This window comes from Myotis daubentonii, chromosome 1, assembly GCF_963259705.1.
Source record: "Myotis daubentonii chromosome 1, mMyoDau2.1, whole genome shotgun sequence".
In the NCBI taxonomy this organism is placed as follows: Eukaryota; Metazoa; Chordata; class Mammalia; order Chiroptera; family Vespertilionidae; genus Myotis; species Myotis daubentonii.
This window is the reverse complement of record NC_081840.1, coordinates 51319044-51344631: the sequence shown is the minus strand read 5'-3', so window position 1 is coordinate 51344631 and position 25588 is coordinate 51319044. Positions and strand designations below refer to the sequence as shown.

The 25588-nt window shown below is 38.0% G+C and overlaps 1 protein-coding gene and 1 pseudogene across 15 annotated transcripts in view; one reads left to right on the top strand and one right to left on the bottom strand.

The window, feature by feature from the left end:
• Window positions 1-4237: 4237 nt before the first annotated feature.
• The window catches only part of SLTM (SAFB like transcription modulator), a 56515-nt gene continuing 35164 nt past the window's right edge, over window positions 4238-25588 (bottom strand). For 14 of the 15 annotated variants that reach the window (XM_059699750.1, XM_059699734.1, XM_059699746.1 and 11 more), the window contains 13 exons: window positions 24368-24486; window positions 20460-20609; window positions 20134-20237; window positions 19871-20037; window positions 19299-19384; window positions 18907-19070; window positions 16358-16538; window positions 15498-15622; window positions 13988-14158; window positions 10498-10812; window positions 10248-10389; window positions 7910-8070; window positions 4238-5301 (listed from right to left, as the gene is read on the bottom strand). In XM_059699750.1, coding sequence (XP_059555733.1) covers window positions 5193-5301; window positions 7910-8070; window positions 10248-10389; window positions 10498-10812; window positions 13988-14158; window positions 15498-15622; window positions 16358-16538; window positions 18907-19070; window positions 19299-19384; window positions 19871-20037; window positions 20134-20237; window positions 20460-20609; window positions 24368-24486 — 1994 coding nt within the window. In that variant the 3' untranslated portion in view covers window positions 4238-5192. The remainder of the gene's footprint in view (window positions 5302-7909; window positions 8071-10247; window positions 10390-10497; window positions 10813-13987; window positions 14159-15497; window positions 15623-16357; window positions 16539-18906; window positions 19071-19298; window positions 19385-19870; window positions 20038-20133; window positions 20238-20459; window positions 20610-24367; window positions 24487-25588) is intronic. The other variant, XM_059699847.1, reaches the window with a different exon arrangement.
• LOC132236700 (small ribosomal subunit protein eS27-like) lies at window positions 11615-11919 on the top strand (annotated as a pseudogene).

The following is a 25588-nucleotide window of genomic DNA, read 5'->3' as shown; positions in this document are numbered from 1 at the left end:
CTCTGTACTAGCAATGAACAATAAAAGTTAACCATTTTAAATACCTTTTAAAATAGCATTCAAAATATTAAATATGCACCTATGAATCCTCTGGGGAACTTCTGCAGAAAAATATGCCTAGGTCCCACTCATGAATGTTTGGTGTTAGAAAGGACCCAGGCTTGAGAGCTACTGGCTCATCTCACCCAGTCAAACTTCAGACTTTGTCCCGTCAGCAATGGTACCAGTTCTATAGTTAACCAGCAACCTTTACAGACGAACTTTTTCTCTTTTGTTTTAAAATCAGAGAGCATAACAGGACAAGAGAAATAATGAACAGAATCTTTTCAGTATTCCATACATATTTTCCCATTTAAATCCTTACAATAGCCATGTCAGGTAAGCCAAGTTGATCATAGATAGCATCCTGAGCCAAACCAGCTAGAGCTAAAAATATTTTTTAAAGAATAGAATGTCAATTCTTTTTTTTAAAAAAGTGCTTTAGAGGAATGCCAATTAAATTTGTTGGAGGTACTGAATTCTTTAGGTAAGGAATTGGAATAGATGAAGCTCTTTATAAAGGATGCAAAGCAAGCCCTGGCTGGTGTAGCTAGGGTGGTTAGAGTGTCGTCTGTACCCAAGGTTGCATGTTTGACTCCCAGTCAGGCAGGGCAAGTAACCTAGGTCGCCAGTCGGGCGTATACGGGAAGGTAACCAATTGATGTTTCTCTCTCAAATTGATTTTTCTCTCTCTCTCCCTTCCCCTATCTCGAAAATTAGTAAGTATGTCCTCGGGATTAGAAAAAATGCAAAATTTGACTTTTTCCATAAGGATTCAGTAGGTATTTAATTATTGGGACTGACTTAATATTGGAGGAACTGAGTTAAAGGACAATCTAGCAAGGGATAGAAATACAGGCAGAGGGTCTTTAATTGTTCTTCATGTGTTTGAGAGTTTGGAAATTTTCCTTTGGTACTGAGGTTTTCCCCTTTTCTTTAGTTATTTTTGCCATGTGTAGTTTCTGGCTTCAGTGTCTTGCCCAAGCTTACTAAGACTGGCTCTTTCTTGAACCACTGTGAGCTGTTGTTCCTAAATCATCAAAACCTTCTCCCCTGTGGTGAAACCTTTGGGTTGTTCATCCAGTATATGGGGAATAGCAAAATTTCTCCCTTTCTCTTGGTTTTGAGGAACACTGCTTTCTTTATAAGATCTCCAAACTTTGTTTTCACAACTGACCAGCCAGATCTCTGTAACTGATGCCTCTGACCCTTGAGGGGCTACTTCCAACATCAATGCTATGTCAGAAGGTGGTTTTGTCATGTTTTCTCAACTTAAAAAATTAGATTGATTTGTTCAAATTTTTCTACACATATAGACAGTGTGGGTAATTATTTTTTCATCAGGTTGCCATGGTACAGCTTTTTCAAGAGCAGGTCACTTCTCAGATACCCATCTGAAAAAGGGGTAGGACAGTAACTGGTACCTATGGCCAGGATGGATTCTTGAGTATTAGGCAAGCAAATGCACTTAAAATGCTTAGCATACTGCCCTGCACATACTAGGCGTACCAGTTAATAATGCAGATTTTTTTCAATAGATGGAGTTACACATTATGTTTATATGTGATTTGGTATGTATGCTATTTTGTTGTATTGACAGCAAGCTTCAAAACTTCATATGTTAAATTTTGTGAAGGTGTTAACATCATATTTTTACGCTTAAAAATTTTGAATTTCTTGCCAAAAAAAGGGCATTTGCAGGAAGTTTTAATTCATTACTTTGAAGAAAAAGTTATCGTATACTTCAGGAAACTTATAGTGAACATGCTCCATCTCAAGATACTTGTGAATGCTGGTTTAAACGCTTTAAAAGTAATGACTTCAATGTGAAAGAAAAAGAACGTCCAGGTCAACCGAAAAAGTTTGAAGACCAACAATTACAAGCATTATTGGATGAAGATGCATGTCAAATTCAAAACAACTTGCAGAAAGATTAAACGTTACTCAGCAAACAATTTCTGGTCGTTTACAAGCAATGGGAAAGATTTTAAAGGAAAGAAAATGGGTGCCACATTAACTGAATGAAAGACAAATGGAAAACTAAAAAGTCATCAGTAAAATATTGCTTCAAAGGCATGAAAGAAAGTATTTTTTGCATCGAATTGTGACTGGCGATGAAAAGTGGATTTATTTTGAGAATCCCAAATGCACAAAATCATGGGTTGATCCAGGTCAACCATCAACATCGACTGCAAGGCCAAATCGCTTCGGAAAAAAGACAATGCTCTGCGTTTGGTGGGATCAGGAAGGTGTGGTGTATTATGAGCTTCTAAAACTAGGTGAAACCATTAATACTGATCGCTACCGACAACAAATAATCAATTTGAACCACACTTTGATTGTAAAATGACCAGAATTGGCCAGAAGACACGGCAAAGTAATTTTGCTTCATGATAAAGCACCATCACACACTTCAAAACCAGTTAAAGACACATTAAAAGATCTTGCCTGGGAAGTATTAACCCACCCGCTGTATTCACTAGACCTTGCTCCTTCAGATTACCGCTTGTTCAGATCGATGGCACACGCACTTTCTGAGCAGCACTTCAAAACGTACGAAGTGGAAAATGGAGTCTCTGAATGGTTTGACTCAAAACAAGAAAAGTTCTACTGGGACGGTATCCACAAATTACCTGAAAGATGGGGAAATGTGTAGCTAGCGATGGACATTACTTTGAATAAAGCACTTTTGATGTTTCTCTTGATATTATCGTGTTTTCTTTTATTACAAAATCTGCATTAACCAGTACCCTTAAACTGCTTAGCAGATGTTAGCAACAATGTACCATCAAACCTCAATTCTCGAATGTCTCCCATCTCCAACAATTAGCTTCTCAACCTGACAGCCCTTTCATGCTGATAGCTATATTATCAGTCACAAGTCTCTCAGGTGACAAAGGAGAGAATGTGTGCATGTGACTCAGTTTACCACTGTTAAAATCTCAGGATATTGTGCTGTGAATATTTTCATGTTTTTTTTCTGCTTATTATTATTGTTTCCTTTTTTTTAGAAATATATATTTTAGGAGGGGGGGAGTTGTATGCATGCATACTTGTATGCATGCATATTTGCATAACCAATGGACACAGACACAGGGGCAGTGGGGGCTTGTCCTGGGGTTTGGGAGTAGCGGCAGGGGTGGGGAGGAGTCAATCAGAGAAAAAGGAGACATATGTAACACATTAAACAATAAAACAAAAGAAAAAAAATGTTACAGCTCTGAAAAAAAATATTTTTTATTGATTTCAGAAAGGAAGGGAGAGATAAAAACATCAATGATGAGAGACTCATTGATTGGCTGCCTCCTGCAAGCCCCTTATTGGGGATTGAGCCCGCAAACTTGGGCAGATGCCCCTGACAGGAATCGAACCCAGGGACCCTTCAGTCTGCAGGCTGACACTCTATCCACTGAACCAAACCAGTTAGGGCAATTTTCATTTTTTATTGTACATTTCCTTTTTGTTAAATTTTCATTTACATTTCATGTCCTTTTTGTTTTGAAAGTGTTTGTTTATAGACAGTATACTAGACATGTACTATATATAAGAAAGGTTAAAACAGGACCATTTGGGGGTCTGGAAAGTATTAATTCAGTTTATATTGTTGCTAATGGGAAAAAATGATTCAGTTTTCAAATAGCCTTCTGGAATGAATTAAGTTTGTAAAACAAGATTCCACTGTAATTGCTTGTGATCGTTCCACTCTATAAATGAGCAAACGGACTAGAAGTGAGATAATAACCCAAGTCACAAAGAGAAGGCAAAGCTGAAATTAGTTCATTCCTATACTGAGGTGTCTACGTGCCATTCTACAGTGTGGGGATCAGGAAATGAAGTAACATACAAGATTGCTTAACTTACCAAGAACCTAGGACATATGGATTATGTATCACTAATTTATATGAAGGTATATGGGAGGCTTTAAGAGATGGTCTTCAGAATTTACCTTCAAGGGCTTCTTAGAAAAGATGCCTTAAAAAAAAAGAGCCTTAAGATTAGTGGATGCGTCTCTAACACTTCAAAAGACTGTACTGTCCAGCTACTGAGGTGAAGAATCAAACTTAGACTTATTCTCAGGAACAAAGACCAAAAGACTGCCTTTATCGCTCTAAACCTTGTCAATTACTTTGGATTTAACTCCAGAGAGGGCTGGAGGACTAACGCCTAGAAAGCTGGAAACAAAGACACATACATGCACTTCCAGGTGTGGACTTTTATTTTCACAAAAAGACAACATTGCCTTCCCACATACAAGTATTTACAAAACCCAACTGATTCACCCATCTAGAACCTGGGTTTTTTCCACTTCTCAACATGGTTGGGAACATGGAAACATTAATACCCACTTAATTCCCAGAGTTGGAATTTATCCATCAAACAGTACAGATTACCTAAAAGTGCACTTACCTGCACAACTCATCCTAAGAACCTCAGTGATACAAACCTCACCGCCAAGGTTTCACTAACCTGTTTGGTCTCACACCATGCAAACCTGAACAAGTATGCTGCTATGCTAAACTGAAACTCGGTTCTCAGGTTCTCCTTACAGATAAGAAGGTTCTCAACGCTTTAGCAACTATACAGAATATGAAGGTTTATTTCAAAAAGAGTACATTCTTTAAAACCAGGGTACACAGATGTACTTCATGTAACAGTACCTTCTGCAAAAAATAGGTTACATAATACTCAGAAATGCAAGGAACAATCGTATTCTCTAAAAATTAGACGGCAGACCTTTTCAGCTTATACAGCCTTCAAAATGGGAGGCTGAAAATGCTTGGTGACATGTAACTCTATAGCCTGATACCAGAGCCAGGCTGCAAATGAAACTACCACCACACAGCTGCAAACTACCCTTTCTATTCACACGGTATTAAACAAAATGGCTTTGATTACAATCTTTTCCAATGTGTCTCGGTGCTACAAGAAAAAAAAGTTGAATGATACACAAAACTATTAAAAGTTACAACAGAACTATTTAAACATCTTCTCCAAAATTGAGAAAAGCAATCATGGTAAATTTTAAAAAAGGGGAATAAAGAAAAGTCTGAACGAACTCTCAAGCAAGTCAGAGGTCCTCTTCGTAAGTAGTCAAATAAAGTTTACTGGAGATTTCAATAAATTATTTTGAAACCATGGCAGAGAGCTAATTTTTAGAATCGTCGTGGAGGCCCGCTTTTAAATGGCTTAAATCCAGAGCCACTTCCTCTTGGTATGGAATTGCCACCGATTTGCACAATTCTATTAATTGGGGAGGCATTACTGAAAAAGGAGCAAAAGAAAAAAAAGTCAGAGAACAAAAGGACAAAAAATTACAGTTAATACCTACAAAGTGCTTATAATTTACCAGGCACTATTCTTTGTACTTTACCCATATTAAGTAAGTTCTGTTTTCAATAGTGGTACCCATCCCACTTTACTGATGAAGAATCTGACATCTGGAGGTTAAGTAACTTATTTAAGAGCATAGAGCTAATAAATGGTAGAGGGAGAACTTGAATTTGGGTAGTTGAACTTGCCTCATAGAAAGCCATTTAAGGGCATACACATGAGTGGACTATAGCAGTGGTTCCCAAAGTGTGGTCCCCAAATCAGCATCAACTAGGAAGTTGAACCTCTGACATAGAGATTATTTTATATATATACTAGTGGCCTGGTGCACGAAATTCATGCACGGGGGGGGGGGGGGGGCAGGGGATCCCTCAGCAAGGCCTGCACCCTCTCCAATCTGGGACATCCCTTTTGCAATCCGGGACTGCTATCTCCTAACCGCTCACCTGATTGCCTGCCTGACTGGCCCTAACCACTATGACTGCAGGCCTGCTTGCTCCCAACTGCCCCTCCCCCTGCCCCCCGTCACCAGCCTGCTCGCCCCCAACTGCCCTCCCCTCCTGGCCTGATCGCCCCTAATTGCCTCTGCCTCGGCCCTGCCACCATGGTTTTTTCCGGAAGGATATCCAGAAGGTCTCTCAGTCTAATTAGCATATTACCCTTTTATTAGTATAGATATATATGAAAAAGACTCACCAAAAACCCCTAAATTTTGGGAGATAAAAACCTACAGTGAAATGGGTTTTATTAAGTAGAATAAAACCAGTTATAGAAAGGTCTGACTGCCAGGCTGAGGAAATCTGGATTAGCTCCTGTGACCTAGAGAAGCTGCTTGTGGTTCTGAGCAAGTAAATGGTATAATAAAACAGTTTCAGCCCAGCGGGCGTGGCTCACCGCTTGAACATCAACCCATGAAACAGGAGGTCATGGGTTCGATTCCCAGTTGGGGCATATGCCCAGGTTTCAGATTTAATCCCCAGTAGGGGGCATGAAGGAGGCAGCCTATTAATGATTCTCTCTCATTATTTATGTTTCTCTCTCTCCCTCTCTATGAAATTAAAAATGAAAAAAACCACACCTTATATATATATTTTTTAAAAGTTCCAGTGGTTAAATTTAGAAATAGTGTGAATAATGGAGCAGAAAAAAAGACTAATTTGGGAATATTGAATAGAAGCTGAAATGAGGAAGAAAGCATAGCTGTTAACAAAAGTTTTTTAAAAACTGTACCATACTTAGAAATTTATACTAGGAATGAAGATAGACAAAGTTGAGGCCCATGGTTTTCCAGTCTGGGTGAATGAGGTATTAGTGGTACTGGCAAATTAAAAAAACCTAGAGGCAATAACTGGGACATGAAGGTTTGAAACAGGAAAAGAATGAGTTGGATGTGACCTTGAATTTATGGAGACAGCAGGCCATTTACATGGAGATCACAATATAGAACTCCATTTGAAGAAGCCAGCAAATTGGATCAAAAAGGTAGAAAGGAAATTATGATGCATTAGAAAGAGTGTTTAAAAAAAAACAAACAGCCAAAACCGGTTTGGCTCAGTGGATAGAGCGTCGGCCTGCGGACTGAAAGGTCCCAGGTTCGATTCCGGTCAAGGGCATGTACCTGGGTTGCGGGCACATCCCCAGTAGGAGATGTGCAGGAGGCAGCTGATCGATGTTTCTCTCTCATCGATGTTTCTAACTCTCTATCTCTCTCCCTTCCTCTCTGTAAAAAATCAATAAAATATATTTAAAAAAAAAACAAAAAAACAAACAAACACAAAAAAGCAGTAGTGAGAAATAGTGCCCAAGACCTAAAATAATAAAGGACTCTCTATTTATCAAGAAACGAAGGCATTGGTGACCTTCAAAAACCAAGGACAGAATGAGTGATGAGGCTGTGCAGGCACAAGTAGAAATAAACACTTAAATTTGATGGTAGATGCACCCAATAGAATAGTAGAAACTTGGGTTAGTAAGCCAACCCAATATGTCTTCTAAGACCAGTCAATGGGAAAGAAAGAAAAGCATGCAAGAGAGGAAGAGGCCAAAGACTTGCCTGCTGAAGGACCCTATGGGGGTTGGTGTGAAAAGAAAATAAAGCTTGCCTCTTAGCCTATGAACAGGCTGTGGGTTAAATGTCCACCAGTTTTGCTAGAGTTATTTGAAAAGTGAGGAAGCAGAACAGACTTTCAGTTTTCTTCTTCCTTTCTAGGAATTTTAGGAATGACAGATAGTGAACAAGAAGATGGTTCCAACTTGAAATTAATGTTCATTATCTACCGGATTCTGACATACATTCAGGCGTGTATCTAGATCAATATGCCAGAATGCCAATCAATTAACTTACCACGAGGAATATAACTGCAAAAATTAACATCAGTTGCCCTGCATAAAATCTCCTGGAGATTTTGAGTTAATATGGGGAAATAGTTGGGCAAGGGGTGTTGCTGTCCAATCTCTCAGAAGCTATCATGACCTTTAAGGAAAGGATAAAGATATGGTTGTGTGCTGGCAGAAAATTTTTAACTAATTACCTACTTACCTTGTATGTTGGGCTATCATGTTTGACCCTGACCGGCCATCACCCATTCGCCTTGCATCATGATAGCCAGGCCCTTGAGAAGGTGGGCCATGCCACTCTTTTCTTGGTCCGCTTGCATCCCGTCCATGGCGTTCAACCACACGTCGCTCTTCAGGGTAGTGCTAAAGGCCATATTAAAAGAGAAGTGATGACACCCTCAGCCGCACAAGAATTTACTTATGCTAGTATGCTTGCTTTTATTTATTTATTTATTTATTTATTTATTTATTTATTTATTTATTTTTGATTTTTATTTTTAGAGAGAGGGAGAAAGACAGAGATATGAGAGAGAGAGAGAGAGAGAGAGAGAAACATCTTTTTGTTGTTCCACTTATTTATGTATTCACTGGATGCTTCTTTTTTTTTTGGATGCTTCTTGTTATGCGCCTGACCAGGAATCAAACCCGCAACCTTAGTGTACTGGGATGATGCTCTAGCCAACTGAGCTACCTGGCCAGGACACTAGTGTGCTTTTAATGTCAGGAGCAAATTAGTAAGATGTCTGGGAAGAGAAAAGAGTTAATAATAATAATAATACAACAACAAATATAAAGGGTTTCCTTCTATTTTGCATTAAGAAGCTACAGAGGGTGGGGTAGGGGGAAATGATTCAGCACTGTAATTTCCATTTCTATATCGTCTAGCACCCAAGTATTTTGTGAATGCTGAGTATTTCTGGATCTCTATATAATGCCTGGATCTATATATGTAAGAAAGCATAGTGAGAGGTCTTAACCTTAAGACAAATTAGGGTATATGATCAACATGTGAACAGCACATAAAAACATGAGCTGTCATCTTATTTTATAGAGTACTAGTTAGTGCTATGGCTCTGACAAGGTCTTATATCCATGACTATAAAAAACAGAATACCAAACACAAAGAAACAAAAGCCACAGAACCTAGGAGCTGAGGAAAGAAGAGTCAAACTTTATGATAATTAGCTCACAGAAAATAGAGTTAAAGGAACCCTAAAGAGAACACTGGTAGAACAACTTATTGATGAAAAATGAATTTTTGAGGGAGGGACAGGATCTCTCCCAGGACATCTTTCCTAAATGAATATCCGAACGCAGAGGGCTGGTCTATGATACGGCCTTGGTTTCACTCTAACTACAGCAGGATATCTGATTATATATCCAGGCTTAAGGTTTACAGGTAAACAGCTCAATGAAATGATCTACTGAATATTTCCACTTATTAGAAACATTAAAGCTGATAATGTCACCAGGCCCAAATTTATGTCATAAATGCTCTAAACAATCAGAAAGTATACAGTGGTATTAGCAAGAATGCCAAGGGATTAAATTTTTTTCTAGTAAAAAAAGTCCCTAAAAGCCCTGGCCCATTGCTCAGTGGTTAGAGCGTTGGCCTGTGGACTGAAGGGTTGTGGGTTTGATTCCTGATCAAGGGCACATACCTCATCGAGTGCCTGCAGGCCTATACTCCAAGTGCGGCACCACAGTGTCTACAATGAGTGATTTGCACTGTGGAGCACAGCTACTTAGGAGTGGCAAAGTGCCTTCTGGGGCAGCCAGGGAAATACTTTTGTCTGATAACTGGGGCTTGACTTTGTCAAACAGCTCTTTGTTGCACCTACCTTTGCTCTGTCAAATGTAAATCAGATAATAAACCTAAGTATCTTCTTAAATTAAGAAAGAAAGAAAAATAAAGGGCACATACCTCAGTTGCCCAGTAGGGGTGTGTATGGGAGGCAAGCAATCAATGTGTCTCTCTCATACAGATGTTTCTCTCCCCACCTCTAACTTCCACTCTCTCTAAAAATCAACAGATGCCGGAACCGGTTTGGCTCAGTGGATAGAGCGTCGGCCTGCGGACTGAAAGGTCCCAGGTTCGATTCCGGTCAGGGGCATGTACCTGGGTTGCGGACACATTCCCAGTAGGGGATGTGCAGGAGGCAGCCGATTGATGTTTCTCTCTCATCAATGTTTCTAACTCTCTATCTCTCTCCCTTCCTCTCTGTAAAAAATCAATAAAATATATTTAAAAATAAATAAATAAAATAAAAATAAAAATCAACAGAAAAAATATCCTCAGGGGACGATTAATAACGACTACAACAACAACAACAAAATGAACAAGAATTTCAGGGTTAATATCCAACTTCTTTGAATTACTGATGTTCAACTACTGACAGTAAAATATGAAAAATATGAAGATTTTTTATAGGAAACTAGTCTCCCAGTCATTCTAATCAACCAATCTAGGTCACATCAAAATGATAAGTCCTCTAAAGTGATTTCCGAAGAGCTGAGCATAAACCTTCATTAGCACTTACCTGTGCTCCACTTCCTCGGTCTGTAATGACCCTTTCTCCTTCTCTGTTGCCATAGCTGGAAGCGTTACTGCGACTCCCGGGTGGGGCCCCTCTTACACTGTGTCCTGACACTTCTCTCCCAGATCGCTCTGGCCTTTCAACTCTGTTAAACAAAACCCCAAAAGGTATGCGATCAAAATTCTATTATAACTTTCTTTTAACCCAAATGCAATATATACCACCATAGAGGCATTAGAAACTACACGAATACCTTGCTTCCCGTTTGTCACTGGACATGCCTCCTTCACTTTTCCAGGTGGAGGTCCTAGAGGGAGTGGGCCCTGCTTCTCGTGGATGTCTCGGGTGAGTGATATCAGGCCTATCGTGAATGATCACAGTTCTCCTCTCTTCTCGCTCCCCTCGTACTTCACGCCTGTCTGTTTCTCTAAGTTCATTTCTTGGTGGTGGAGGCTCATTTCTCCTGGAATCACTGAAATTTTTGGGATACCTTTCAAAACCTGGATCTTCTCTTCGTGCAGTAGGACGTGTTTTTTTCCCGTCACTTTGACCAACAAAGCGTTCTCGCCTATTGTTTATCCAAAACAAAGAACATAGGTCCTCAGAAGTACTTACTTGGCCTTATTCTTCTTAACTTTATTTACATAACCTACAACAGTTATATCTTCTGTAAAAATTAACTTAAGGCAAAGCCACCAAAATATCCACAATTATTGATTAGAGGCCTGGTACACAGATTCGTGCACAGGTGGGGTCCCTCAGCCTGGCCTGTACCCTTTCGCAATCTGGGACCCTTTGGGGGATGTCGGACTGCCAAGTTTTGGCCTGAGGGATGTAGCAGTGCCAAACACCAGGTGGCCGGATGGGAGCCCCAGCCAGGGCTGGGCGCAGCTCCACCACTGCTTGTCCCAGACCTGCTGCGCCTGCTGCCACCACCTTGTAGCACTGCTGCAGAGGCAGGAGAGGCTCCCATCGCCAGCTGAGAGCCTGGCTTCTGGCGGAGCTACGCTCCTGCTGTGGGAGCCCACTGACCACCAGGGGGCAGCTCCTGCGTTGAGCATCTGCCCCCTAGTGGTCAGTGCACATCATAGCAACTGGTCGTTTGGGTTGTTTGGTTGTAATGGTCACTTAGGCTTTTATATAGATAGATAACTCATAATCTCTTAAAGTGAGGTAAATGTCTGGCATGATGGTTGGTTTTTTAGCATCCAGGAGGGATTATGTCAAACATTCAAGGCACTATCAACCTGAAGGATATTTCACTGCTCTTAACAATTGAGGCACATCCAAAGCTAATAGTATTCCCACTTAGTTTTAAAGGTTAAGATAAAGCCAATCCTTTCCGGCGGTGACGAACTCCCCACAACAATATGCCTTTTGCTAAGAATCTCCTCCATCCCTCTCCAGAAGAGAAGAGGAAACAAAAGAAGAAACACCTGGTGCAGAGCCCTAATTCCTACTTCATGGATATAAAATGCCCAACCTGCTATGAAATCACCACTGTCTTTAGCCATGTGTGTTGGTTGCTCCACTGTTCTCTGTCAGCCAACAGGAGGAAAAAAGCAAGGCTTACAGAAGGATGCTCCTTCAGAAGGAAGCAGCACTAGAAGCACCTCAAATCAAGATGAGTGGGAAACCATCCCAATAAACACATTTTGGATTAAAAAAAGAAGAAGATGATAAAGGCAACCTACTTAACGTTGTTATGGTGGCCTATCAAACTAATTTTTAATACTGAATCATATTCCCAGGAACAAAACTGAACATGCAAAAAGAGAACAGATGAAATCACTGTGCTGTGTGCTGGGAACTGGAGAGTTCTGCCAAGATAATCTGGGCCTACATAAGATTTGGGAGTTATCTGTCTGAGATAAGCCCAGAAAAAGGTAACACAGACCAAAAAAATGTTCTGTTCACCAGTATCCCCAAAAGAAGACTTCATTCCAACAAGTAGTATATGAGGATGAATCTACTGTCTCTATTTTCCTAAAGCCTTTTTATATTTTCTAAATTAATGAGTGCTAAATACAGCTACTCAGTTTTAAATGCCACCACTAGGGGAAAGAGAAATGAGTGAAGAAATAATTGTTTATTTGCAGCTACAGTAGAAGAAATAAATCTAATATATTAATTCATATACTAGTAAAGCCATCTAGTATAAATTGTGATGTTACCTTGAAGTTTTATCATGTTATCCAAGATACAAATTTATTCTTTGTTTAAATCTGGGTTATTATGGCAATTTTTAGTTGATTAGTTGTTTTTCCTTGGCTACCTCTTAATTTTCTTCATATTACAATCCTCTTTAGCTGTCCCTTATAAATTCTGTATTATAAAACATGAGCAATTTGAATGACTGAGAGAAGTTGCTGCCATTCACAGGCATTATTTGGACAGTTCACAGAACTCATGAATAAAATGAAGGCGTTTTGTGTTTGTGGTTTTGTGTGTTTTTTAAGAATTTTTTTTTTTAGAGAGAGAGGGAGAGAAACACTGATTGCCTACTGCATGCCCTAACTGGGGATCGAGCCTGCAACCCAGGCATGTGCCCTGACTAGGAGTCAAAATGGCGACCTTTTGGTGCACAGAACTATACTCAACCAATGGAGCCACACCAGCCAGGATAATGGTGTTTTTAAATTTTCATTTTTGTTCTATTTTATTATTTATGTTGCAGCGTTTTTATATTTGGAAAGGAGAATACAGAGCATAACATAAAGTAAAGGAAAACAAAGGTCTGCAACTGAATTGATGACTTTTCCATGGAGTATAATAACTGCTATGTAAATTATTTTAGTAAATTCGACATTGAAGGGAAGACTTCTTATATCAGCAAAAGGGTCAAACATTACATTTTTGAAGCCTAGAACTTATTTAAATTAAAAAAAAAAAAGTTGGTCTAAAATCATTATAAAGAATACATGGACATCGGTCTACCAGCTGAACTGTCCATTACAGTAAATCCTGACGGGACAAGTTAGCTGTGGTTGACCCGTGTGGCAGTACAATGTCTTGTCTTACTGCAAAAGGACAAAAGCTGCTAGGAAGTTTAGGTTCTTTAAAATAGAATTTTTAAATAGGCAGTTTAGTCTTTGAGGGTTTCTCGAAGTGTAGAAAGTCATCATGTAAACACTACATGTTTAATCATTTTAGAGTGGTGGCCGCTCTCTTCAGGAGTTGGTCCACAAAGTGAATTTCAATGATTCATGTTTTCCATGGTCGTTTCTGAATATCTTTCCCACGAGAGAAAGGAAAAGGGAAAGAAGAGCTACACCTTGTGCGTCTGAATTTGGGACCCGTTGGCCAATGGGAATGTCACTCCATGGAAATACAGGTTCTCCATGGAAATACAGGTTCAGCTTGTTCACACTTGTTACTGTGTAGCTTCTAAGCTTGGTTCTTAGATCTGTTTCATATTTTAAACTAGTTCCATTTCACAGTTCTAATTATTCAAACCAATTTTTACAGCCTCCTGGGTAGGTCATCTTGACTCTTGAATTATAATAATATTTTGAGATGTTCTCACACCAAAAAGTGCACAGAGTGAAGGCAATTTACAGCAAACAAAACAAAACAAATACACAGCTTATTTCATTTGAAAAACAAAAACCAAACATACGATTTGTTTTGAACACTCAGTTCTGACCTATATACTTTAAGACCTATAGATTTTAAGAGAACCAAACTTATCACTAGCATGGTTCATATACTAAATACAACAATTTTCAACATAATCTATTTACCTTTCAAAAGATGAAGACTGTACTGATGAACTCTCAGGAAACCTGCCCCTCTCTCGGTGATCAAAGTCATTAAATCTGTTCTGTTGGCGAGAGTAGTCAGATCCATGGCTGAATCGTGCATCAGTATCTAGAGACAACTTTTTATTCTCGCTCCAGTAAGGATCATCTCGCCTTGAAGAGAAATATTTGCTAATTTATATAAATTAGTATTATAATAACCAAACAACACTTACTTGGAGTCATACATACCACATGCTAGGAACTGTGGATACAGAGGGCTAATAAACTCAAAACACAAAACATTTTGTTACAAGAACGAGCTAGCAACAAATTATTAAATTATGCAAAGTCATATAGTGTTAGAGGAATTTCACAGGAGAGAAAGTAGTTGAAAAATTGTCTGCTTTAAAATTATCAGATGGAAAAGACAAATGAGGTAAAACATTGAATATACCATTTTAGCAGTAAAATTTTTTTATGTGCTTTTTTCGTTTGTTTTGTTAATATATTTTTATTGATTTCAGAGAGGAAGGAAGAGGGAAAGAAAGATCAAAACATCAATGATGAGAGACAATCATTGATTGGTTGCCTCCTACATGCCCCCTACTGGGGATCAAGCCCGCAACACGGGCATGTGCCCTTGACCGGACCCAGGACCCTTCATTCCGCAGGCCAACCCTCTATCCACTGAGCCAAACCAGCTAGGGCTAGTAGTAAAATTCTAACCAGCAGTATACAAACTTTTCAGCTATACTTAATTTTAGGAAGGTTTGAGGGATTAAGTCCCAAGCACAATTCATTCATTACACCTATTTCTCAACACAATCCACTAAATCTCATAGATTTCATATTAAAATTAAATGATTATATTATATTTTTGAAATCTATTGTGAATCATGAACACAGACACACACAGAATCTATATTTGAGCCTTCCCAATATAAGGCATCCATTTTTTTTTAAACATATTTTATTGATTTTTTTTTTTTTACAGAGAGGAAGAGAGAGGGATAGAGTTAGAAACATCGATGAGAGAGAAACATCAACCAGCTGCCTCCTGCACACCTCCTACTAGGAATGTGCCCGCAACCAAGGTACATGCCCTTGAAGGGTCCCGGAATCAAACCTGGGACCCTTCAGTCCGCAGGCTGATGCTCTAGTCACTGAGCGAAACCGGTTAGGGCTATGGCATCCATTTTTGTTATCAGTAGTACCTTGTAAGAATGTTGAAAACGGGTCTGAGAACAACCACTGAAACCTACTATAACCATGTATTTCCATCATATTGGGAAAACATTTGGCATTAGGAAGGAAAGAGAAAGGAAAGCAGACTCTTCCTACTTGATAATGAGCTAGGTCCACTCCATTACTGCAATCATTCCCATCTCTGTGGATCATGACCTCTTTACTCCAGGGATGGTTGCCTATACTTTCTAGTTCTCTAGTTAGTTTTAGCTTGAAAGGAGTAAGACCGCAAGCATAACTGTAAAAGAAAAAAGCAAACATTTACCTATGATCTACATCACGTGGGCGTTTCAAAGAATTCCTTTTTTCTTGTTCATAACGAAGCTGCTGCTGTTGCCTTCTCAGTTCCTCTCGTTCTCTAGCAATACGTTCAGCTTCCTTACGACGTTCCTTCAGACAACACAGAAGGAAGAACCAACCAATGCAAAATGAAAACATAAGGTAAGTATATATGCAACCTTGTTTTAATCCTGTCATTAAGAAACCATCATAGACAATCACTAGGCAAAACACTTGGGACAAATACATAAACAAATATGACTCTAGGAATCAGTAATCTAGGCTATAGTTACTATTCTGCAACATTAAAAATAAGAGTTTGATTGGGTGGTAAAAGCTGGCAAGTAATTGGGAAGGTCAGATTTAGTTCAATCATTTGATTCAAAGGAAAGCACCCACAGGGAATTAGAAATAGAGTTCTTAAAACATATGGACACTAAGGGCCTTAAAACCCTGGATGCAATTCTGCAGAGAGGCATTATTACCTTCCAGCCTTGGGAAATCATTCCCACTATAATATGTAAGGAAATAGTTATTTTCTAAGATTGGGATAGTGACAGAGCCTGGATTACAACTACTCTGGACTCATAGTCCTATGCTCAGACTATTAGGCTGCCATGATATTGCAGAGCTTGAGTTATTACCAATTGGCTAGAACAAAGTCACTACTGAATGTATTTTTAACTAGCATCTAATTCATTGTTATCTTTCAGGGGTACTTAATAAATGCTCATTAGCTGAACTCATTCCATAGAAGCTTTACCAAAGTAAAGCAAATTTCAGGGCAAAAATCACAGGGTTTGGAAAAGGTCAGTTATTTAAGATGAAAAGATTTTCTGACTGCACCTGTTCAATACGAATGCGTTCCCTTTCCAAGCGTTCGCGTTCCATTCTCTCTCTCTCTAGTTTTTGCCTTTCAATTTCTAGGCGCTCTCTCTCTCTGAGTAAGCGTTCCCGTTCTTCCCGTTCACGAATTATTCTAATGCGTTCTCGCTCTCGACGCTCTCTTTCTGCAATCTCTCTTCGTCTAACAAAAATCAGTATTTAGAAATACTTAAATTATGCTAGCACTGTGTGAAAGAGAATAATTTTTTAATTTGAAATTTTTATTGAGATTGGCAATTTTAAACTTCAACTTAATCTAAGTAGTTTTAATATAATTGGAAAGAAAACTCAAAATAAGAAAACTTTAAACAGACCCCAACACTGTCACTTATTTATTAAGACTGTCAACTGAGCAGCTAAATTTTATACAGTAGTTGCCTCTTAGATGATTCCTGCTTAAATAAAAATCCCACTATAATAATAGCCCATTAATAAATTGACATTTTGAAAAGGAGATATTCTACATATATAAATTTACAAAACTACAATTTACATTGTTTCTGACAAAAATTTCTATAGTATACAGTCTATGTCCTTAAACAAGGTTTACCTTATTTTGATGACTTGGGGGTTATACTCATCAACGTGAATTACAGCAAATGTTATATATAATAAAATGGAGGCCCTTAAGGGCTTTTTTGGAGTATTCATTAGCCCATAACAGATGGCTCCAGGTAAATGCATTTTTTAGTCAGGAGATAGCTCAAATGTTTGCTGAACTGAATTAACTTCTTATATCAGATTTTTAATAGTTTTTGTCATTTCCTCACTCTAAGGAACTCAGTGTACTTTGTCTCTCAGTATGTCTTCCTCCATCAACCTAGTAGTTCTCAATCCCCCATAGAAATCTGAGGGGCATTTTTAATCATTACAATGACCATGGAGTACTACCAGCATTTACTGAGTAGGGACCAAGGATTCTAAATATCTTATGATGCACAGGATAGTCCTGCACAACAAAAAACTGTCCAATACTCCTAATATCTCTCAAATGACATAATGGACATTTATGTCATTAAAACAACAAAAAAAATCACCTTAAAAAATCTGAGCCTAAAACTTATTTTTAATAAATGCTAGGTTGGCTTGTTTGCTTTGACATGGTTTAATATTCACTACAATTTCCAGAAATGCAACTTCCTGTAAAAAAAAAAAAGGGGGGGGTGTATTATATTCTCTTGAAAACTTCACTAAGAGTTGTTCACCACTTCAGAAACGACGTCATGATGTCAACACCACTCCTGGTCTTTGACTCACCAATACTACATACCAATATCAGTCTGTATTTGTAGCTGTCACATTTTCATTGAGTCTAAAGAGGGGTACAAACATCTGACTACTTCATTAGGTCTTCTGGAGAGGCATGCCTAAACATTCACATCTGGAATACATGCTTCATTATAAATTACTTTATTTCTCCTTTAAATTAGAGTTAAGGCATCATATTGATTTTCTGGGAAATTATTTGTATAGGTAGGTACATTATATATCAATTTTATTTCAGAATAGTAAATAGGGTACTGCAACTTTTTTGTTACATATAAAAGGGTTATGAGTCAGATAGTTTTGAGAATTGCTGCTCTAGTAACCACTACTCTTTTTCTCAACTTGTCATTTAAATAGGAAGCTCAGAATATTGGGACTTCATAAAAAAAAGGGGAAAAGGGTTCTGAGTAAAGCAAGGATTATTTCCTTTTAGTAAAGTGTGTGGCAATAACAGTATTATTTAAGTTGACAGAAATATCTCTGGCCTAACACTCTTGTGTATGAATAGGTGAAATCCCATAAGTTACCTCTCAATTAGATAGGTTAATTTTTGGAAACTTATATTATAAAAGACTTTAACAAGAATATTTTAAGTGGTATCCAAAAATTAACATACAAAAGCAAATTGGCACTCATGGTGAACAGCTAAGATACTGCCACCAAAAGTAGAAATGTTTTTTGTTCTCAGTTTCTTTGAAAGAGAATTCTTGGTTTGAGAGATAGAGCTTGAACAAAATAAGATTTACAGGGCAAATCTTCCTTCACTGGGGCTCTAGTCCAAAGTATAATACATGTTTTCTAAAATGTCAACATACTATTTGAATACTATAGCTTACATTGAGACTATCTTATCTCAAAAATCAAATTTTCCTTTAAAATCATCTTTTATGGCAGCAACTTTGGAGAGGAAAGAGCATTGGACTTGGAGTCAGAAGACTTGGGTCTGAGTCCCGACTCTGCCACTCATTAGCAATGTGGCATTGGAAGAGTCATTTAGCCTCTCTGGGCCTCTTTTTATTTTTCAATTATTTAATGGGCATAACTAACCTTACAGGACTGTTGAGACAGAGACAATAGATGGAAAGGTAACTTTGTAAATTGTAAAATAGCGTGCAAACTTGAGAAGTAATTAGGTTTTACTCTATTTCTTAAAAGTGGCAAATAGCTTTCTGTGGGAATACAATTCTAATAGTATTAAATATGTACTTATAGTTAAAGACAGGTATAAAATAGACTGTTTCTACCTTCGAAGTTCCATTGCTTGTCGCAATCTTTCAAAACGAACCAAATGTTCTCTAAGTCTTTGTTCCTTCATCTTTTCAAAAGGCAAGATGTCTTTCCTTCTGTAGTCTTTGTCCCTTCTTTTATCTAGGCTAGCTCTCTCCTTTTCCTTGCTTCTTCCATGAATCTGTAGAAAAAAATTATAGAAGGACTAGATGTTACAATAATTTTGGACTGTTTTTCACGTTCAGCTGGTCATTTAAAAACCTTAAGTGAGTAATGGCATTCCATTTTTCTTAGATTTTCTAGCACGGCATTATTACAGAGCTAAAGGAAAGAGGGAGGTTACAGAGATCCTGAACTGTCTGTTTTGCAGACAGTAACATTATATACAACATCCCTTTCAGAGACTTACTTTCTCATATCTTCCTCTTCTTGATGGCCTACAATGATCTCCTTTAGTTTGGTCTAGTATTACCATACGTCCGGGGCTCTTTGAACCTAAGAGAGAAAAAAATATTAGGTAAACATTAGATAAATGTCTAAAAATTATTTCATTCAAAAAATATAATGTGAAAATGCTGAATTCTTAGACAACTAGATATTCACAAACCAATACATGAAATTAAAAAACCAACTTATTTTATGAGAACATAAATGCAAAGTTTTTAGAACTAGCTCAATCTGCTAATGAAAATATTTTCAGTAATACCAAAGGATCTCAACTCAACGATAGTTGTCAATCTATGATAGAATTAAGGCAGCCCAGATTTAATAGTAAGGAGGCTTAGTGCGACAAACACATTTGTTTTCTAGGAGTAAAAAATAAGACAATTAGTCCTATTGGACCTCCTTTTCTAAAACAGTAACACCTAACAATGAAGTTTAAATATTTATCTGGTTTTAATTTCAAGTTTTCCCTTCTACTGTAAAATTAAGTTGTAAAATAAATTAGAAAGAGATTGAGAAGAAAGATACATAGCATACTTATTCGCTTCTTTTCTTCACTTTTTTTAATGAATTCAGAAGTTTGGCCACTTGATCCATTATCATTCTTCTCATCTTTACCTTCCATTTTCTTAGTATCCTTGCTTTCCTTTTTTTCAGATTTCTCAGACAACCTTTTCTCTTCTTTTTTGACAGAGGCTTGTGTCCTGACCACAGCACCGCACGCAAGAACACAACAGAATGAGAACTAGTGCATCAATGTACCAAAAAGTCAATGTACTTATCAAAAAATAAATCCTTACTTGCTACTTCTATCACTCATGTTTTTTTTGTCCCCAGAATTTCTGGAACTAGTCTTTTCATCATTTTCTTTCTTTAATTCTTTCTTAGATGGATCACCTTTAACCTGAAAGGTTCAAATAGAAAAAAAAAACTTTATGTTTTAAAGTTACATTTTTATGACTATTAAAAGTATATTGATGGTTGAAAATTTGAAAAATATAAACGCTAAAAAAATAAAAATGAATGCATAAAAATCATTCTTAATTTTACGTCTTACTAGTGTAACATTTTTAAATTGAGAATTACTAGTCCTCAAAGTAACCCTTTATAAAACAGGTAAGCTTACTTTTTCAACAGAGATTAACTGTCCATGCAGCTCAGTGCGATGAAGATGTGCAATACACCTGGACACCTCTGTGCTTGAAGACATAGTTACTATGCCATAGCACTTGGCTCCAGGACTTCGAGCATTTGTAACTACCTTTGCACTCAGAACCTGTAAAATAAGATTATACTTTAGAAAGTTTTACTTCACAACTACACAGATTTTAAATAGATGAAACTTCAGATCTGAGACTATTCAAGTTAAAGGATCTATTTAGGTACATAAATTCATGATAAGGACAAATTTGCATACATATAGTATATATGTCATATACTTTTGATCACCATCTACCTTGCCTATAAATACTTAGTAAATATTCAAGGGAACAATTTAAAGCATCAAAAAGCAATTTATAATGAACTCATGTGCGTACTTGCATAACCCATGGACATAGATGGTAGAGTGGTGAGGGCTTCAGTGGGTAGAGGGGTTGCAGAGGGCAATGGGGAGGGGAAGAGACATATGTAATACTTTCAACAATAAAAATTTATTTTTTAAAAAAAGCAATTTATCTTTTTAGTTTATCTTTTTAGTTTTTCTTTTTATATTTTTCAAATATACAGCCAAAAACACAGTCCCATCAATTAAGTAATGGTACCCTTAATGAAAGCAAATAACATTCTCAATTGGATTTGGGCCAAAATTTCCATTACAGGACCCCTTGAATCTCTTAGAGAAAAAAAAAGGAAAGAAAGAAAACAAAAAAGATATGTGTCACACAGCCAGTGCAGTGGTTGAGCATTGAACCAGGAGGTCACAGTTTGATTCCCGGTCAGGGCTCATGCCAGGGTTCTGGACTCGCTCCCCAGTGTGGGGACATGCAGGAGGCAGCTAATCAATGATTCTCTCTCATCATTGATGTTTCTATCTCTCTCTCCTCCTGCCTTCCTCTCTGAAATCAATAAAAAAAAGGTGTCTAGAAAGTTCCTAAGTGGGTTTTAACATTGTTCTATAGTCTATAAGAAGCTATCACAAATAATCAGCCTTATTTAAAAAAGCAGCCTTAAAAATGCATTCTAAAAATTATACTTTAAAAAGACACTTTCCGCCCCAACCAGTTTGGCTCAGTGGATAGAGCGTCGGCCTGCAGACTCAAGGGTCCCAGGTTCGATTCTGGTCAAGGGCATGTACCTTTGTTGTGGGCACATACCCAGTGGGGAGTGTGCAGGAGGCAGCTGATTGATGTTTCTCTCTCACTGATGTTTCTAACTCTCTATCCCTCTCCCTTCCTCTCTGTAAAAAGTCAATAAAATATATTTAAAAAATAAAAATAAAAAATAAGACACTTTCCATTTATGGCCTTTTAGAATGTCTATTCATATAAAAACAACAAATAATCTCAGCTTTAAAAAACGCATAGTTTGGAAATATAAGGCAGAGATGGGTGAGTGAGAAGAAAAGAAAAGTGAGAGAGAACAATCTAGGGTGAACAGAGAGGAACACAGACATAATGCCAGGAAGAGGTAAACAGGGAATTTAGGAGGTTTTATGGTTATAGGTGGCTAGAAACTTAGCTTTTATCTTTAACTCTGGGAAAGGCCAACTTGCCCAACAGCAATTTTATCAAGTGTGTGGTATCCTTCTATAGGTTTAGTCCTAATAAATGCCAACATTAAAATACTGTTTATTACCTCTAACAATAAATTACTGAAAGTTATACAAAAAGTATACCACAGCTGCCCTGGCCAGTGGTTAGAGGGTCATCCCACACACTGAAAGGCACAGGTTGGATTCCTGACCCCAGTCAGGGGATATGTCAGAGGCAACCAGTGTGGGAGGCAACCAATCAATGTGTCTTTCTCACATCGATGTTTCTCTCTCTCTCCCTCCTCCTCTCCTACTCTCTCTAAAAGTCAATGAAAAAAATATCCTCGGCCCTAACCGGTTTGGCTCAGTGGATAGAGCATCGGCCTGTGGACTGAAGGGTCCCAGGTTTGATTCCAGTCAAGGGCATGTACCTTGGTTGGGGAGACATCCCAAGGAGGGCTGTGCAGGAGGCAGCTCATCAATGTTTCTCTCTCATTGATGTTTCAAACTCTCTATCCCTCTCCCTTTCTCTCTGTAAAAAATCAATAAAATATATTAAAATATATATATATATCCTCGCGCCCTAGCTGGTTTGGCTCAGTGAAGAGAGCTTCGGCCAGCAGACTGAAGGGTTCCGGGTTCAGTTCCAATCAAGGGCACATGCCCAGGTTGTGGGCTCAATCCCCAGTAGGGGGTGTGCAAGAGGCAGCCAATCAATGATTCTCTTTCATAATTGATGTTTCTATCTCTCCCTCTCCCTTTCTCTCTGAATTCAATAAAAATATATTTAAAAAGAAAAAAAATCCTCGGGAAAAGATTAACAAAAAAAAAAACAATTATTGAAAATAAAACAGGAAGTATACCACAGCTGCCCTGGCTGGTGTCTCAGTTGGTTGAGCGTCATCCTATACACCAGGAAGTAGCTGGTTCAATTCCTGGTCAAAGGCACATGCTCAGATTACAGCTCCATTCCCGGTAGGGGATGTACGGGAGTTAACCTATCTCACATCAACGTTTCTCTCTCCCTCTCCCTTCCTCTCTAAAAATCAACAAACGGTTCTTTAAAAAAAAAAAAAAAAAAAAAAGGTATAACACAACTGATCTCGGGACTATAATTCTCAGTGTTCTGTGCTGTATAATTAAATTAGAAAACAAAAAAACCCATCAACTCCTAAAATCAAGAAAACAGATTTTTATAATATTCACTAGAGGCCCAGTGCACGAAAATTTGTGCACTTGAGGGGGGGTGGGCGCGGGTCCCCTCAGCCCAGCCTGCGCCCTCTGGTAGTCTGGGACCCCTCAGGGATGTCCGACTGATGGCTCAGGCCCACTCCCTCAGGGAACAGGCCTAAGCTGGCAGTCGGACATCCTTAGCACTGCCACAGAGGCAGGAGAGGCTCCCACCACCACTGCTGTGCTGTCCAGCCATGAGCCAGCTTCTGGCTGAGCAGCGCTCCCCCTGTGGAAGTGCACTGACCACCAGGGGGCAGCTCCTGAGTTAAGTGTCTGCCCCGTGGTGGCCAGTGCGCGTCATCCCGACTAGTCGTTCCCAGTCGTTCCACCATTAGGGTCAATTTGGATATTATCTTTTTATTATATAGGATTAATGACTATTTGCCAGTATTGATTTAATAAATATTTGAAAGCCTATCATGTGCACACACAGCAGATAAGGCCCCTGTTATCAATTAGCTTACAGTGGAGTAGGTTAATAAATAATGTATTTTAAAATTTAAGTAGAAACTAATGAGTGCCCTAAGGGTTACAGATCAACTGCAATTCAATTTAACAACTATTAATTGAATATTCAATTCATTTTTGACTATTTTTCTCTTCCGTTAGTTTTCCCTTGTCAGAGAAACTTTTCCTAGTGAACCAAACCACAGTCAAGCCTCCCCTTTTGTTCTCTTAGTACCGTGTACCCTGCCATCACAGCACATATCACTTCATGTAACTAAGTATTATTTTTACCAGTTTCACATTTTTCTCCAGCACTGGACTGTTTTGTTTTTTCCAATTCTATATCCCATTGCCTAATATTAGTCTACCTATATTTTCTAGATGACCAGATCTGCCTCAGCAATCCTAGGTCCTAGAAAAATCAGGATGAATGTGATGAATAAAACTCAGTTCCTGGCTTAAGTGGGCTCAAAATATGAGCTTTCAATACAAAAATTCCCCAGGGCTCAGAGTGAGATAATATGATGAAACTCACCATTACCATAGAACTCAATAATTATGCCTATATCAGTCCTAAGAGAAATAAGAGAAACAATTTTGACTAAATCCTTGTTTCAAATAAAGATAGTAGAAACATGGATAAAAAGGCAAAAAGAATGTACCTTTCCATATTTGCCAAAGAGGTTCTTCAAATCAGCAGCTTTGGTATTAGAAGAAAGTCCACTAACCCAGATATTTTTAGTTGAGCTTCCACTGCTCCCACTAGTACTACTTGTACTTCCTAGAATAGATTCAATTATCAGACAGTTAAGTATCTCAATTGGATTTTTTAAAACAAAATTATTAGGACCACATTCTTTCAAGACTATAAAAACCTCTCATTTAATTTTGACAGTATAAACTTACTCTATCAAAACCAACCACAATAATAGGCAATACAACCATAGTGAGGAAACAAGTCTGAATACTGCATTCTTTCTACTAAATGAATTTTAAGTGGATAAAAACATCAACCACATGGTCTTCGACTTTTGCTGTTAAGTGTAATAATTTATACTCTACCACTGCACTACATAAATACAGGCAACCAGGAAATAGTTATCTAGGAATGAAAGACTGCTTAATTACCTATATTTATTATGGGGTTTAGATTCTGAAAAATGGGGGTGCAAGAGGGAAATGTCAAAGCAAGAATTTAAATGTTTAATAACAAAGGCTAACCAACCATCTCATTTTCATTATTTATTAGAGAAAGAGTAAGAGAAAGTGGAAATTATATGCAGTTGGATAACTCTAGACTTAACCAAAGAAAATCTTCTAAAACAAATTAATTACAAGAATAAAGACAGAGCCCTAACCGGTTTGGCTCAGTGGATAGAGCGTCGGCCTGCGGACTGAAGGGTCCCAGGTTCGATTCTAGTCAAGGGCATGTACCTTGGTTGCGGGCACATCCCCAGTAGGAGGTGTGCAGGAGGCAGCTGATCTATGTTTCTCTCTCATTGATGTTTCTAACTTTCTATCCCTCTCCCTTCCTCTCTGTAAAAAATCAATAAAATATATTTTTTAAAAGTTTGTATAAAAAAAAAAGAATAAAGACAGAAACCTTAACATTCTTTAGATAGGTAAACGGTTATATGAATGATTTCTGTATTATTTCCATACACAAATTACAGTTTCACACATACAAATGTCAGTTCTTAGACTATAGGCCTAGTTTGTCACCCTTCAGTGCGCTTCTTCAAATGTGCTGTTATTGAAGGGGAATTTTCATTCATTTGACTTTATTTGGAAACTAACTCTTAACCACTATAAGTATATAAGCAATTAAAAGTAACAATTTTAATAGCTTCAAGTTAATATATGTAGGAAGAGTTAAAGTTTTC